Source organism: Phocoena phocoena, chromosome 11, assembly GCF_963924675.1.
Source record: "Phocoena phocoena chromosome 11, mPhoPho1.1, whole genome shotgun sequence".
Lineage (NCBI taxonomy): Eukaryota > Metazoa > Chordata > Mammalia > Artiodactyla > Phocoenidae > Phocoena > Phocoena phocoena.
In genome coordinates this window covers 57606752-57619343 of record NC_089229.1, presented here as the reverse complement: position 1 = coordinate 57619343, position 12592 = coordinate 57606752, and the positions used below count along the sequence as shown (strand labels likewise).

The window sequence follows — 12592 nt, the reverse complement described above, 5'->3', positions numbered from 1 at the left end:
TTGACTGTCAAAACCCTCTAGGTTTTCTGACTTCATTTAGATTTTGGCCTGTTAATTCTCCAGTGTCTTGTTGGCTTTACCATGCTTTCAGAAGGAAGATAATTATATTTTACTCAGCATTTTAAGTTGTTTTTAGTGTGAGGATAACCAACCACGTTGAAGAGAAAAGAAGTCTGTTTAGCTTTTCCAACACAACTTTTTATTTTCATTGGAATTAATGTCTTTTTTCCCCCTTAACTTTCTACATAATGATACTTATCATTAATATATTCCCAGGCTCTCCTCTGGTTAAACAAATCTGTTCTCAATAAGTTCAAATGTATTCGTATTCAATCAGTTTTATTTCTTAAAGAAATCACTCCCAAATCCTTCTGAACTGCTCTAATCTTATGAATTGATCTCTAGTCCTGCCCTACAACTTGGAATCTCCTTTCAGCATCGCCTTGGGGATTCCTTTTGTTTCTCTTTAGTGCAAGGATACCTTGTTTCTTGGATTTCATACTTTTTCTGTCTTTTGACTAACAGTTGTCCTGGTGTAATAAATCCTCTCCTATCTTTCTGAAGAACAATGCATGGAATATCCATATTTTGAGACCTTGCATGTCTGAAATTGTCTTTATTCTGGACTCATAATTAGATCATAGTTTGGCTGTGTGTAGAATTCTAGGTTGGAAATAATTTCCTTCAAAAATTTGAAACCATTCTTTCTTGTCTTCTATCTTACAATGTTTTGATAAGCCTAACTGCTCTGATTCTTGATCCTTGTATGCAATTTGTCCTTTCTCTCTAGAAGCTCTTAGAATCGTTTGTCTGTGTCCAGTGTTTTGAAATTCTATAATGATGGATGTGGTGTGGGCCTGATTTGTTTTGCTATCAGTGTGCCCTTTCAATTTAGAGGCTCAGTTCTCCATTTCAGGATAATACTTTAAAATAATTTCTGTGATGATTTCTTCCATTCTGAGTCTCTGTTCTTTTTGTGGAACTGTCATTATTCAGATGTTCAACTTGCTGGACTGATCCTTTGCTTTTTATTAATTTTCTCCTAAGGTAGAGCAAATTTGATTTTCAACTTTATCCTCCAGTCTTTCTACTGAATTTTTATTTCTGCTATCATGGTTTTGATTTCCAAGAGCTCTCTTTTTCTTACCTGAATAGTAGTTACTTTTAAAAATAGATTCCTGTTGTTATCTTACACACACAATATATTATCTCTCCGAGGATCTTGATGGATTTTTTGTTTAATTTTCAGTTGCTTTTTCTCCCTTGCAATTTGTTTCCTCTAAGTTGCTCTTTTTCTTCTTGCTTGTTTTGGTGTCTTTCTTGTACATTAAATACTTTCCTTAAATTTTTTATGATCCTTGGCTGTCAGCTTATATTTTAGAATGAGGATATTAAAAAGCTGATTGGAAGGATTGTGTGAGGGCTGGGGCACATAGGCCAAGGGCTTAATTGTAGGATTCCTTCACCTATTTCTTTAAGAGAAGCCTGATGAGAGTATCTTTGGGATTTCTCTTTGGGGCTGGACAGATTCTCCAGATGAGTTTTTCCAAAGATACAGTCATTTCATGTTTATGTTTGTTTAGGAATCAATTTCACAGGTTTGCTAAATCAGTTACCATTCCTCCATTTGCTTTCTAGCTTCTAAAATGTTGCTGCTGTTGTCTCCTTTCCCTGTCCCTTTGTTCCTACATGGCCTGGAGGATAATACGTGCATTCGCTGCCTGCCCCTCTCCCCCCAGCTCCCGGTTTTCAACTGGAAGTCCCCATTATTTCTTTAGGATAATTTTATTAGACGACAACTGCAGGATCGCGCTGAAAGGTTTTGACAGAAATTTGCCAGATTGCCCTTAAGTTGTATGTATATGTGAAAAGAGGAATACTATTATATAATAATTGTTTTGCCACAAGTATTAAGCAGCTTTCAGGAGTATTGCGTGCACGCACCCATCCGCCTCGATCCTCCGCCTGGCGGCGGCCGGACACAATACAAGAAACGGCTTAAAAAGCAATTAGAGATGCGCACAACAGCTGGGCGAGGACCGAGAAAAACTGCTTAACTAGGCCTAGCGGGTAGACGGTGCCTCTCTGGAACTGATGGAGGGTGGGAGGGGGTCCGATATCGTTGGTGATTGGTTGGCCTCTCTGACCAATCGTGAGCAGCGAGTGGTTTTGCTAATCGTCGTGATCCACCTCCTCGTGGGCTTTGGAGCCACGTTGGCAAATGGGACTAGGGCACATAAGAGGGACAGAACATTTAGCCAATGACACCTTGTGGCGTTGATGGGCGGGGTGAGGCCGCCGCCAGGTTTAGGGCGGAAGGAGTTGTTCTGGATTAGAAGGGGAACGAAAGATGGCGGCGGAAACGCTGCTGTCCAGTCTGTTGGGGCTGCTACTTCTGGGGCTCCTGTTTCCCGCAAGTCTGACCGGCGGTGTCGGGAGCCTGAACCTGGAGGAGCTGAGTGAGATGCGTTATGGGATCGAGATACTGCCGTTGCCTGTCATGGGAGGGCAGGTGAGGAGGCGTAGAGGGGACGAGGGTCCGGGGCAGAAGGGGAAGGGGGAGAAGGTAGAGGAAGAAGGGCAGCTGTGGAGTCTGTGGCGGGAGCCTAAGGAGAATCGGGAAGAGTTAAGCAGGGGTTTTATGAGGACTCCGGAGGGTCGTAATCGGAGACCCATTCCCTTGGGGCCAGGGCCTGGGAGGGGTGGGGCTTCCCACTGTCCACTTCAGGTCCCAGTTCCTGATTGAAACACTCAGACTCCTCCCCCGTGGAGAAGTGGGAGTGCCCTTGCCCCTCACCCGCTAAACACAGCTGGAGGACTTGTGGTTCTCTCTGTCTTGACTGGGCTCTTCCCCAGGATATGAAGAGGGATCTCGTTGTTCTCCCTGATCCCAACCTCTCTTTGCCTCCCTGCACCCCGACCCGCACTTCTTTCCCAGAGCCAAGCTTCGGACGTGGTAATTGTCTCCTCTAAGTACAAGCAGCGCTATGAATGTCGCCTGCCAGCTGGAGCTATTCACTTCCAGCGTGAAAGGGAGGAGGAGGCACCTGCTTACCAAGGGCCTGGGATCCCTGAGTTGTTGAACCCAATGAAAGATGCGCCTTGCCTGCTGAAGGTGAAAGGGACTGGGATGGAGGGAACTAGGGCTTGGAAACTATCTATTTGGGAACCATTGTGCCTGTGAATGAGGAGTGATGGGGAGGATCTGTTGGAATTAAGAAGGCCATTGAAGGAGTAGGCATATTGTACAGATAGGAAAGAAGCAAAGAATCCTGTAACCACTGATGACACTTTGCTGAATGTAGAGGAGAGTTAGAAGAGCTCAGAATAAGGGTTAAGCTAAGATTGAGGTGCTAAAGAGGGTCAATGTGGGGCAGTAGGGGCACTCCCCTAGAGAAGCCTTCCTGGTAAAGTCACCCCCTCCCCTGTCACTCTCTGCCCAGTATCCTATTTTATTTTCATCATGGCACTTTTCATGATCTGAAATCATCTTTTTAACTGAATCGTCCGTTTATTCATTTTTGGTCTGAGTCCTAGCACTAGAACGTAAGTCTATGAAGTCAAAGAATTTATCTTGTTCACAGCTGTATCCCCCGTGGCTAAAACAGTATAAGGGAGTTCAATTAATACTTTAATATTCTATGTTTCCCTGGTCTGAATGCTACAAGGATATCATGGTTTCGTATCTTTATGGACGACAAAGAAGGATTTTTTTTCTTCTTTTGGCTGTGTTGGGTCTCAGTTGCCGCACGTGGGATCTTCGTTGAGGCACACGAGATCTTTCACTGCGGCGCGCGGGCTTCTCTCTCTACTTGTGGCGTGCGGGTTTTTCTTTTCTCTAGTTGTGGCACGCAGGCTCCAGGGCGCGTGGGCTCTCTAGTTTGAGGCACGCAGGCTTAGTTGCACCACGCTATGTGGGATCTTAGTTCCCTAACCAGGGATCGAACCCACATCCCCTGCATTGCAAGGCAGATTCTTTACTACTGGACCACCAGGGAGGTCCCCAAAGAAGGACTTTTTTATAAAAAGAGAAGAGTGGAAAGCCTACAGGTGCAAACCACTTAGGCTGTAGAGGTCTCTCTCCAAGTCACAGAAGGCAAACAGCCCTCCCTCCTCACCGAGAACCTGGAGGATTGAGTGTGGAAGCAGAGGGAGATGAAAAGTAAATGAGAGATTATGTGTCTTGGAGCCAGGAGAGATTCTGGTTCCAAGAAGAGACATCTGTACTCCATCCCCCGATTGTTCATTTTTTTTTACTGTTAGACCAAGGACTGGTGGACATATGAATTCTGCTATGGACGCCACATCCAGCAGTACCACATGGAAGGTGACTCCCGCCTACATTTTTCCTAAGCCCTCAGCAACCTGTCATGGAAGGTGACCTGCCTCCCCAGTTCCCTTCCCTCCTAGTCCTCTGAGGACAGGGTAACCACGCTTCACTGTGCTTTCTTTTGCAGATTCAGAGATCAAAGGTGAAGTCCTCTATCTCGGCTACTACCAATCGGCCTTCGACTGGAATGATGAAACAGCCAAGGTGGCAGGAGTGTGGGATTGGGAGAGAAAGGGGTCTGGGCTGCAGACTGAGAGCCCTGACGAGAAGGGGAGGGTCAGGATTAGCTGACGTGTTTCTTGGGGTTTGGTGGCTACTAGGATAAAGTGCTCTTCTTCCCTCTTGCTGTCTTTCTCACACCCCTTCCTCCTGCCTGATGTCCTCCCCAGGCCTCCAAGCAGCATCGCCTGAAACGCTACCACAGCCAGACCTATGGCAACGGGTCCAAATGCGACCTCAACGGGAGGCCCCGGGAGGCTGAGGTTCGGGTGAGTCTTGGGTGAGGGAAGTTGACACTCCCCCTCCCCCAGTGACAACTCAGATTCTAAGGGAAGAGGGCAGGTTTGCGTGGTATAGTCAAGAGTTTCTCTCCCAGACCCTAAACTCTAAGTTTAAGACTCATATTTCTAGCTTCACGTCACTGCCTGGATTTTCAGAGGCAGTTCAAGTCAACATTTCCCAAATCCTCCCCTCTGAACCCCCAACCACACTTTTATCTGTGTTTCTCCTTTTTGTCACCTAAGCTGGACATCTGAGTGTCATTATTGACTCTTACTTCTTCAATTTGTCCTCCTTTCATCATTTAACGACTCTGCAATGAGGTCGTGCTGGTGTAGGTATTGGGCTCTGCTCTGGGGGTACAGTGGTGAGCAGACACGCAGCCCCTGCCCTCATGGACTACAGTCAGGAGAGGAAGACAGAGACTAAAGAATCACAGAAATGAGCCTGTGATTACAAACTGAGAAGTGATATGGAGGAAAGGAATCAGGGTCAACAACAAAGTCCACTCTCTACTTCTAGACTTCTCTCACAGCTCGCCTCTTCTTTCCCATGCTTGGTACCTTCATCTCACTTCCATCACTGCCAACAGCCTCTTAACAAGTGCTCCCCATCCAGTAGTCCTTAACTGAGTTCAGGCAGACAGCTGTATGGTAGGCAGAGTTTCTCAGGTGATTCTAATGTGTATTCACAAACATAAACACCTGTAGAGAACCACATGACACAAGAATTATCTTCATGTAATACAGATTTGCACATGCAGCTGTGTGCTGGTAAATGTGGAGCACCGGGATCGCCAGGGTAGGGTGGGGTGGTGGAGGGGGAAGCCCAGATGTAATGTTTGCCAGTATCCATGGTATAAATATCCCCATCATGGCAAAATTCATACTATCACTGTGATGTCAATCATCTTGCAACATTCCTGAAAACTTACCAGTTGGCTCTGGCGAACTGGCCTGAGCTGGCTTCAGCACACCACTATGAGCAAGTGTCCCTTCTCTACTGAGTTCTGGAAAACCTTCAATAATTATGCCTCACACAAAGGATAAGATCCAAATACTTCAGCATAGGCTGGGGTGGCAGCAGTGGAGGTGGTGGGAAGCAGCCAGATTCTGGATATATTTTGAAGGTAGAGCCAAGATTTGTTGATGGATTGGATGTGAGGTGAAGTCAAGTATGACGCCAGGGATTTTAGCTTGAGCAACTGGGAGAATGGAATTGTCATTTACTCAAGTGGGAAGAAACGGGTTTGGAGGAAGAAACTAGGCTGGTGTGGGACATATGAAGGTCAAGATGCCTATTAGATATCCCAGTGGTGATGGTCAGTTGGTAGTTGAGTCTGTAACTCTGGAGTTCCGGGACAGGGTCTGGGTTGGAGATATAACATCTTACTGCGTTTCTGTCCCACTGCCCTTCTTCCTGTCCTTTGAACCAGTGAGTCTCATTGTTCCCTCTGCCTAGCGCCATCTTCCCAGAGATCTTTAAATGGCTGGCTCCATCCTGTCAGGTTATATACACCTATGACACCTCCACAGGGAGACCTAACATAGGCACACAGACACACACACCCTTCCGCCTTGATCCTGGTAAACACCTACGGTGTTTTATATTCTTCAATGCATGTATCATTTCCTGAAATTAGTTTATTTTTTGAGTTTAATCTCTCTCTCTATCCCCAGTAGAATAAGCTCCAGGAAGTCAGGGACAATGTCTGTCTCATTTTATGCTGTATCATCAGTGCCTTCAACAGCGCCTGGCACCAAGTAGGTGCCCAGAGATTATTTACTGAATGAATGGAAGAAATGATAAGCCATTTCAAAGGTCACTTTATTTTATGTGACCTTTCTTGGCTAGCCCAGAAAGTTCATTGTGTCCCCTCAGCGCTTCATATACATATACAACCACATCCACATATATCCACGTCTTAGCCTGTTTGGGCTGCTATAACAAAATACCACAGGCTGGGTAACTTATAAACAACAGAAATTTATTTCTCACAGTTCTGGAAGCTGGAAGTCTGAGATCAGGGTGCCAGCATGGTTGGGTGAGGGCCCTCTTCCAGGTCACAGACTTCTTGTGTCCTCACAAAGGAGCTCTGTGGGGTCTCTTTCATAAGAGCATTAATCCCATTCATGAGGGTTCCATCGTCATGACCTAAGCATCTCCCAAAGGCCCCACGTCCTAATACTATCACAGTGGGCATTAGGAATTCAATATACGAATTTTAGGGAGACACAGACATTCAGACTATAGCAACCCACAGCATCCACACACATATATGATCTATTATAGCACTTGATTGTATTGTTTGTTTCTTTACTTGTCTGTACCTTCAGTAGGCTGAGAACTGAAGGCAATTTTCCTCACATCTGCTGAACCATATGCCCTGTGCTAAGCACTGGAGATGAAATGGTGACTGAGAGACCCAGTCCTGCTCTCCGGAGACAGACATTAAACAAAGAGCCACAGGAAGCAGGGTAAACTCTCTGATGGGTGAGGCACTTTTCACAGGGGAGCACACAATAACGGAACTAATCGAGTCCAGGTCAAGGGGAGGCCTCTGGAGGAGGTGACCTTTGAACCAGCAGTTAGTCCAGCAGCTATAGACCAGTGGGAAGGAGAGGGCATTCCAGGCAGAAGGTACAGTGAGTGCAAAAGGCCTGGAGGCAGGAGGGATTGATAGCCGTTCCCAGTGACTGGAGGGAATTGTGGGAGATGAGGCTGGGCAGTCTTTAGGGGACAAGTCACAGGTCATGAAGCTCTGTAGCTGTGTTGAGGAGTTTGGACAATCGGAGAAACGAGGGGGAGCCAGTGAAGTATTTTGAGCGGAGTGGTGCCATATTCGGTGTTGGTTTTGAAGGCTCACTCTGGCTGGAGCATAGCAAATGGTTGGGAGACCAGTGAGAAGGTGGATGCAGTAATCCAGGTGAGAAAACAAGGTGGTCCAGGGGTGAAGACATGTGAATTATTGGAGAGACTTAAGGGGCAAAATCAATATAGTAAGATTCCCAGGTTTCTGGCTTGAGCAACTGGATGGATGGTGGTTTGTTTTTGAGATGGGTACAGTGGGAAGAGGAGTAGGTTTGGTGAAGGAAAATGATGATTTTGATGTTGAACACGATGATTTTAGTGGCTGTAGGCATCCAAGTAGAGATATCTGAGGAGGCTGTGGATCTGTGGGTCTGGAGCTGACGAGAGAGGTCTAAATAGAACCCAGAGTGCTGGAGCCATCAACATACTGTTAATAATTGAAGCCATGGTATGGATGAAATCCCCCCCTGCCCCCCCGCCCAAGAAACAGGATATAGTGAGAAGTGGGACAGAACTGTGAGGAAGCCAGCATTGAAAGCCTGGGCAGAAGGGAACTTTGCCAAGAAGAAGCGACCAGAAGGGAGACTGTGGTGACATGGAACCCAGGAAGGACATGTCTCAAGGAGGGACTGGTCCGTGGTGTTGGCTGCATCTGAACCTTCAAGGAAGTGGAGAATTAAAAACTGCTTGTGGGTGATCATAGGAATTGTTATTTTAATAAAAGCAAAACAGGAACATGGAAATAAAAATTCAGACTGTAGGGCTGGGAACCAGATGAAAATTGGTAAGTCCGCTGCCCCCGGTCTCCCCTGACCAGTCCTTGGGTTGGACTCAATGCCAGAGGTCATTGGCAATCTCCACCAGAGCAGTTTCAGTGGGCTGGTGAAGCTGAGGTGTTGAGGAACGTGGTGAGGAAGTGGGAATCTTTGAAGAAATCTGGCTGTGAAGGGAAGGGAAAAGGCGAGCACTAGTTAGCAGGGCTGTGGGCTTGGGAAAGTGGGACTTTGTGCTTGTTGTTTCATGTGTTAAGATGGGAGCGTGTTTAAATGCTGGGTGGACCTAGTAGAAAGGAGGCAAGGCTGAGGTTCAGGAGAAAGAATGAGAAGAGAGTGTGGGCAGGGCTGCGGTCCTGAGGAGGCGGTTCTGTGCTTGTAACTAGAACCAAACGATGGCATATTTGCTGGGGAGTCTGGAGGTTTTAGTGGCAGAAAGTTGAGGGCGTTCCTCTGTGGCTGCTTTTATATCCTGATGGGCCACCCAAGTTCGTAGCCTGAGTGACTGAGTGAATCCCCCACTCCGGGGCAGGCCTGGTGAAGTTCCATCTTCCCAGTGCCTCCTTGGCGGGAGCAGTGTGCACAGCGTTTGGTAAAAGTGCAGTTTCTGGGGAGTTTTGGAGCAATCGGTTAGCCATCTGGAATTAAATAAATTTGGATCCCTATCTCAATTCGTACATTAAGTAAGATTTCAGAGAGATCTAAGATTTTTCCATTAAAATGTTTAATTATGAAACATTTCAAACATACAGAAAATAATGTCAAAGAGACCCATAAATCCACTGCCAAGTTAAACAGATGTTAACATTTTGCCATATTTGCTTCAGATCTGTTTTTTTTAATAGAAGGAATAAAATGCTAATGATATAGTAAAAGCCACCCTCTCATTTCTTCCCTCTCTCTCCTCTCCAGAACCACAACCATCTCTGTGCTTGCTTTGTACTTTTATTAATGCTACACATATCACAGGCAATATATATATTTTGTATTTTAAAATTATACATCGGTATAGTTTTGCTTTTTCACTAATCAATGTTTTTACTATTCTGTGGAGTGACATGGAGATCCAGTTCAATGACTTTTTTAAAAAATAAATTTATTTATTTTTGGCTGCGTTGGGTCTTCATTGCTGCACGGGGGCTTTCTCTAGTTGCGGCGAGCGGGGGCTACTCTTCGTTGCGGCAAGCGGGGGCTACTCTTCGTTGCGGTGCGTGGGCTTCTCATTGCGGTGGCTTCTCTTGTTGCGGAGCACCGGCTCTAGGCGCGCAGGCTTCAGTAGTTGTGGCTCACGGGCTCTAGAGCGCAGGCTCAGTAGTTGTGCTGCATGGGCTTAGCTGCTCCGCGGCATGTGGGATCTTCCCGGACCAGGGCTTGAACCGTGTCCCCTGCATTGGCAGGCGGATTCTTAACCACTGTGCCACCAGGGAAGTCCTAAAATGGCTTTTTCTATATCTGTAAAATATGCTGTTGAGATTTTGATAGGGATTGCATTGAATATGTATATCACTTAGTGTAGTATTGCCGTCTTAGCAATATTATGTTTTCCAGTCCATGAACATGGAATGTCTTTCCATTTATTTGTATCTTCTATAATTTCTTTTAATAATGTTTTGTGGTTTTCAGTGTACAGGTCTTTCACCTCCTTGGATAAATGTATCCTAAATATTTTTTTTGATGCTATTGTGAATGAAATTTTTTTTTTAATTTCCTTTTTGAATTGTAAGTGTATAGAGATACAACTGATATTTGCATGTTGATTTTATATCCTGCGTCTTTGCTGAATTCATTTATTAGCTCTAACAATTGTTTTGTTTGGGTTCCTTTGGATTTTCTTTTCTTTTTTTTTTCAGGAGAAGGAAGGATTTATTACTTACAGCAAGTACGAAGGACAGGGGGGGATCTTTCCCAAAGCAGTGTCTCCCCAAACAGCAAAATTGGGGAATGTTTTAGCTAAGGGTACATGCATACTCATGAAGAGACTTGAGTAGAGGAGATCAGCATAGAATTGGGGCAGAAGTGGACAGAGTCCAAGCTTTAGTGTATTGAAGTCAGGAAGGTCAGTATCATCATTCTGGCCTCTATCTGGGTGGGGGCCTTAGTTCCTACAGAACTCAAAGACTGTATCAGATTGTTATGTATATCCCTTGAGGAGGAGCTAAAACTGCACCCCAGATGGGACTCAAACCCGCAGTCTTCCAAGTGAAACCACACAGCTCGTCTCAGGACTTAATGAAGCTCATGTTCTTTATGTTTCAGAGCAGAAGGAATTCAGCAAGAGGGAAAGTGATAGGTAAGAAGTAGATTTATTAATATCCTTTGCAAAGAGGTGGCAGGAAAATGAGGCACAAGAGATGGTCATGTCCCAGGTCTCAGGTGAGTTCCTGGGATGGGCCATCAAGTGAGGGTCCTTGATTTTGTGCAGGAAAGAATTCAAAAAGCAAGCCGTAGTAAAGTGAAAGGAGAGATACACATTCCATAGACAGAATGTGGTCCATCTCAGAAGGCAAGCATGGCCTTCTTTGGATTTTCTATGTGTAATGTCATGTCACCTCTGAAACAGATAAATTTACTTCTTCCTTTCCAATTTGGGTGCCCTTTATTTCTTTTTCTTGCTTAATTGCTCTGGTTAGAACTTCTAGTACTGTGTTAAATAGAAGTGACATAAAGTAGGCATCCTTATCTTGTTCCTAATATTAGGGGAAAGGCTCTCATTCATTCATCATTGAGTGTGACATTAGTGGTGGGGTTCTCATGTATGGCCTTTATCATGTTGAGACATTCTCTTCTCTTCCTAGTTTATCAAGTGATTTTATCATGAAAGAATGTTGAATTTTGTTAAATGCTTTTTCTACGTGAATTGAGATGATCATGTGGCTTTTTTCTGCATTCTGTTATATTAATGTGATGTATTATGTTACATAGATTGATTTTTTTACATGTTGAACCATCTTTGCACTCCTGGAATAAATCCCACATATATCATGATGTATAATGCTTTCAGTGTGCTGCTGAATTTGTTTTCCTCGTATTTTGTTGAGAAATTTTGCATCTGTATTCACAAGGGATGTTGGCCTATAATTTTCTTTTCTTGTAATACCTTTGTCGGGCTTTGGTATCAGGGTAATGCTAGCCTCATAGAATGAGTTAGGTAGGCATTTTTTTTATATATTCCATATTTAATTCCTTAGTTATTACATTTTCTCTATAGCTTATCTTTTTCTTTTGTTTAGACTGTCTTAAATGTACTTTTAATTAACAAAATTTTTTTTCAGAACAAACTTTTTATTGAAGTAGAGTTGATTTACAATGTTGTATTAGTTTCAGGTATACAGCAAAGTGATTCAGTTATATATATTTTTTCAGATTCTTTTCCATTATAGGTTATTACAAGATATTGAATATAGTTCCCTATGCCATACAGTAGGTCCTTATTGTTTATTTTATATATAGTAGTGTGTATCTGCTAATCCCAAACTTCGAATTGATCCCTCCCCCACCCCCTTTCCCCTTTGGTAACCATAAGTTTATTTTCTATGTCCATGAGTCTGTTTCTGTTTTGTAAATAAGTTCATTTGTATCATATTTTAGATTCCACATATAAGTGATATATGATATTTGTCTTTCTCTTTCTGAATTACTTCACTTAGTATGATAATCTCTAGGTGCATACATGTTGCTGCAAATGGCATTATTTTGTTGTTTTTATGGCTGAGTAGTATTCCATTGTGTATATATACCACATCTCTTTATCCATTCATCTGTCAGTGGACATTTAGGTTGCTTCCATGTTTTGGCTATTGTAAATAGTGCTGCTATGAACATTAGGGTGTTCTTTTTGAATTATAGTTTTATCCAGATATATGCCCAGGAGCGGGATTGCTGGATCATATGTAACTCTATTTTTAGTTTTTTTGTTTTTGTTTTTTTTGCGGTACGTGGGCCTCTCACTGTTGTGGCCTCTCCCGTTGCAGAGCACAGGCTCTGGACGCACAGGCTCAGTGGCCATGGCTCACGGGCCTAGCCGCTCTGCGGCATGTGGGATCTTCCCGGACTGGGGCACGAACCCGTGTCCCCTGCATCGGCAGGCGGACTCTCAACCACTGTGTCACCAGGGGAACCGTATTTTTAGTTTTTTAAGAAACCTCCATACTGTTTTCCATAGTGGTGCACCAATTTACAT

At 44.2% G+C, this 12592-nt stretch overlaps 1 protein-coding gene across 11 annotated transcripts in view; it reads left to right on the top strand.

Annotated features, from left to right (window-relative positions):
* Positions 1–2327: 2327 nt before the first annotated feature.
* OS9 (OS9 endoplasmic reticulum lectin) overlaps positions 2328–12592 on the top strand; it is a 29564-nt gene continuing 19299 nt past the window's right edge. For 7 of the 11 annotated variants that reach the window (XM_065887910.1, XM_065887913.1, XM_065887909.1 and 4 more), the window contains exons 1-5: positions 2351–2512; positions 2939–3115; positions 4264–4327; positions 4458–4534; positions 4720–4818. In XM_065887910.1, coding sequence (XP_065743982.1) covers positions 2351–2512; positions 2939–3115; positions 4264–4327; positions 4458–4534; positions 4720–4818 — 579 coding nt within the window. Of the gene's footprint in view, positions 2513–2938; positions 3116–4263; positions 4328–4457; positions 4535–4719; positions 4819–12592 lie in introns of all 11 variants that reach the window. The other 4 variants (XM_065887914.1, XM_065887918.1, XM_065887917.1 and 1 more) reach the window with 4 other exon arrangements.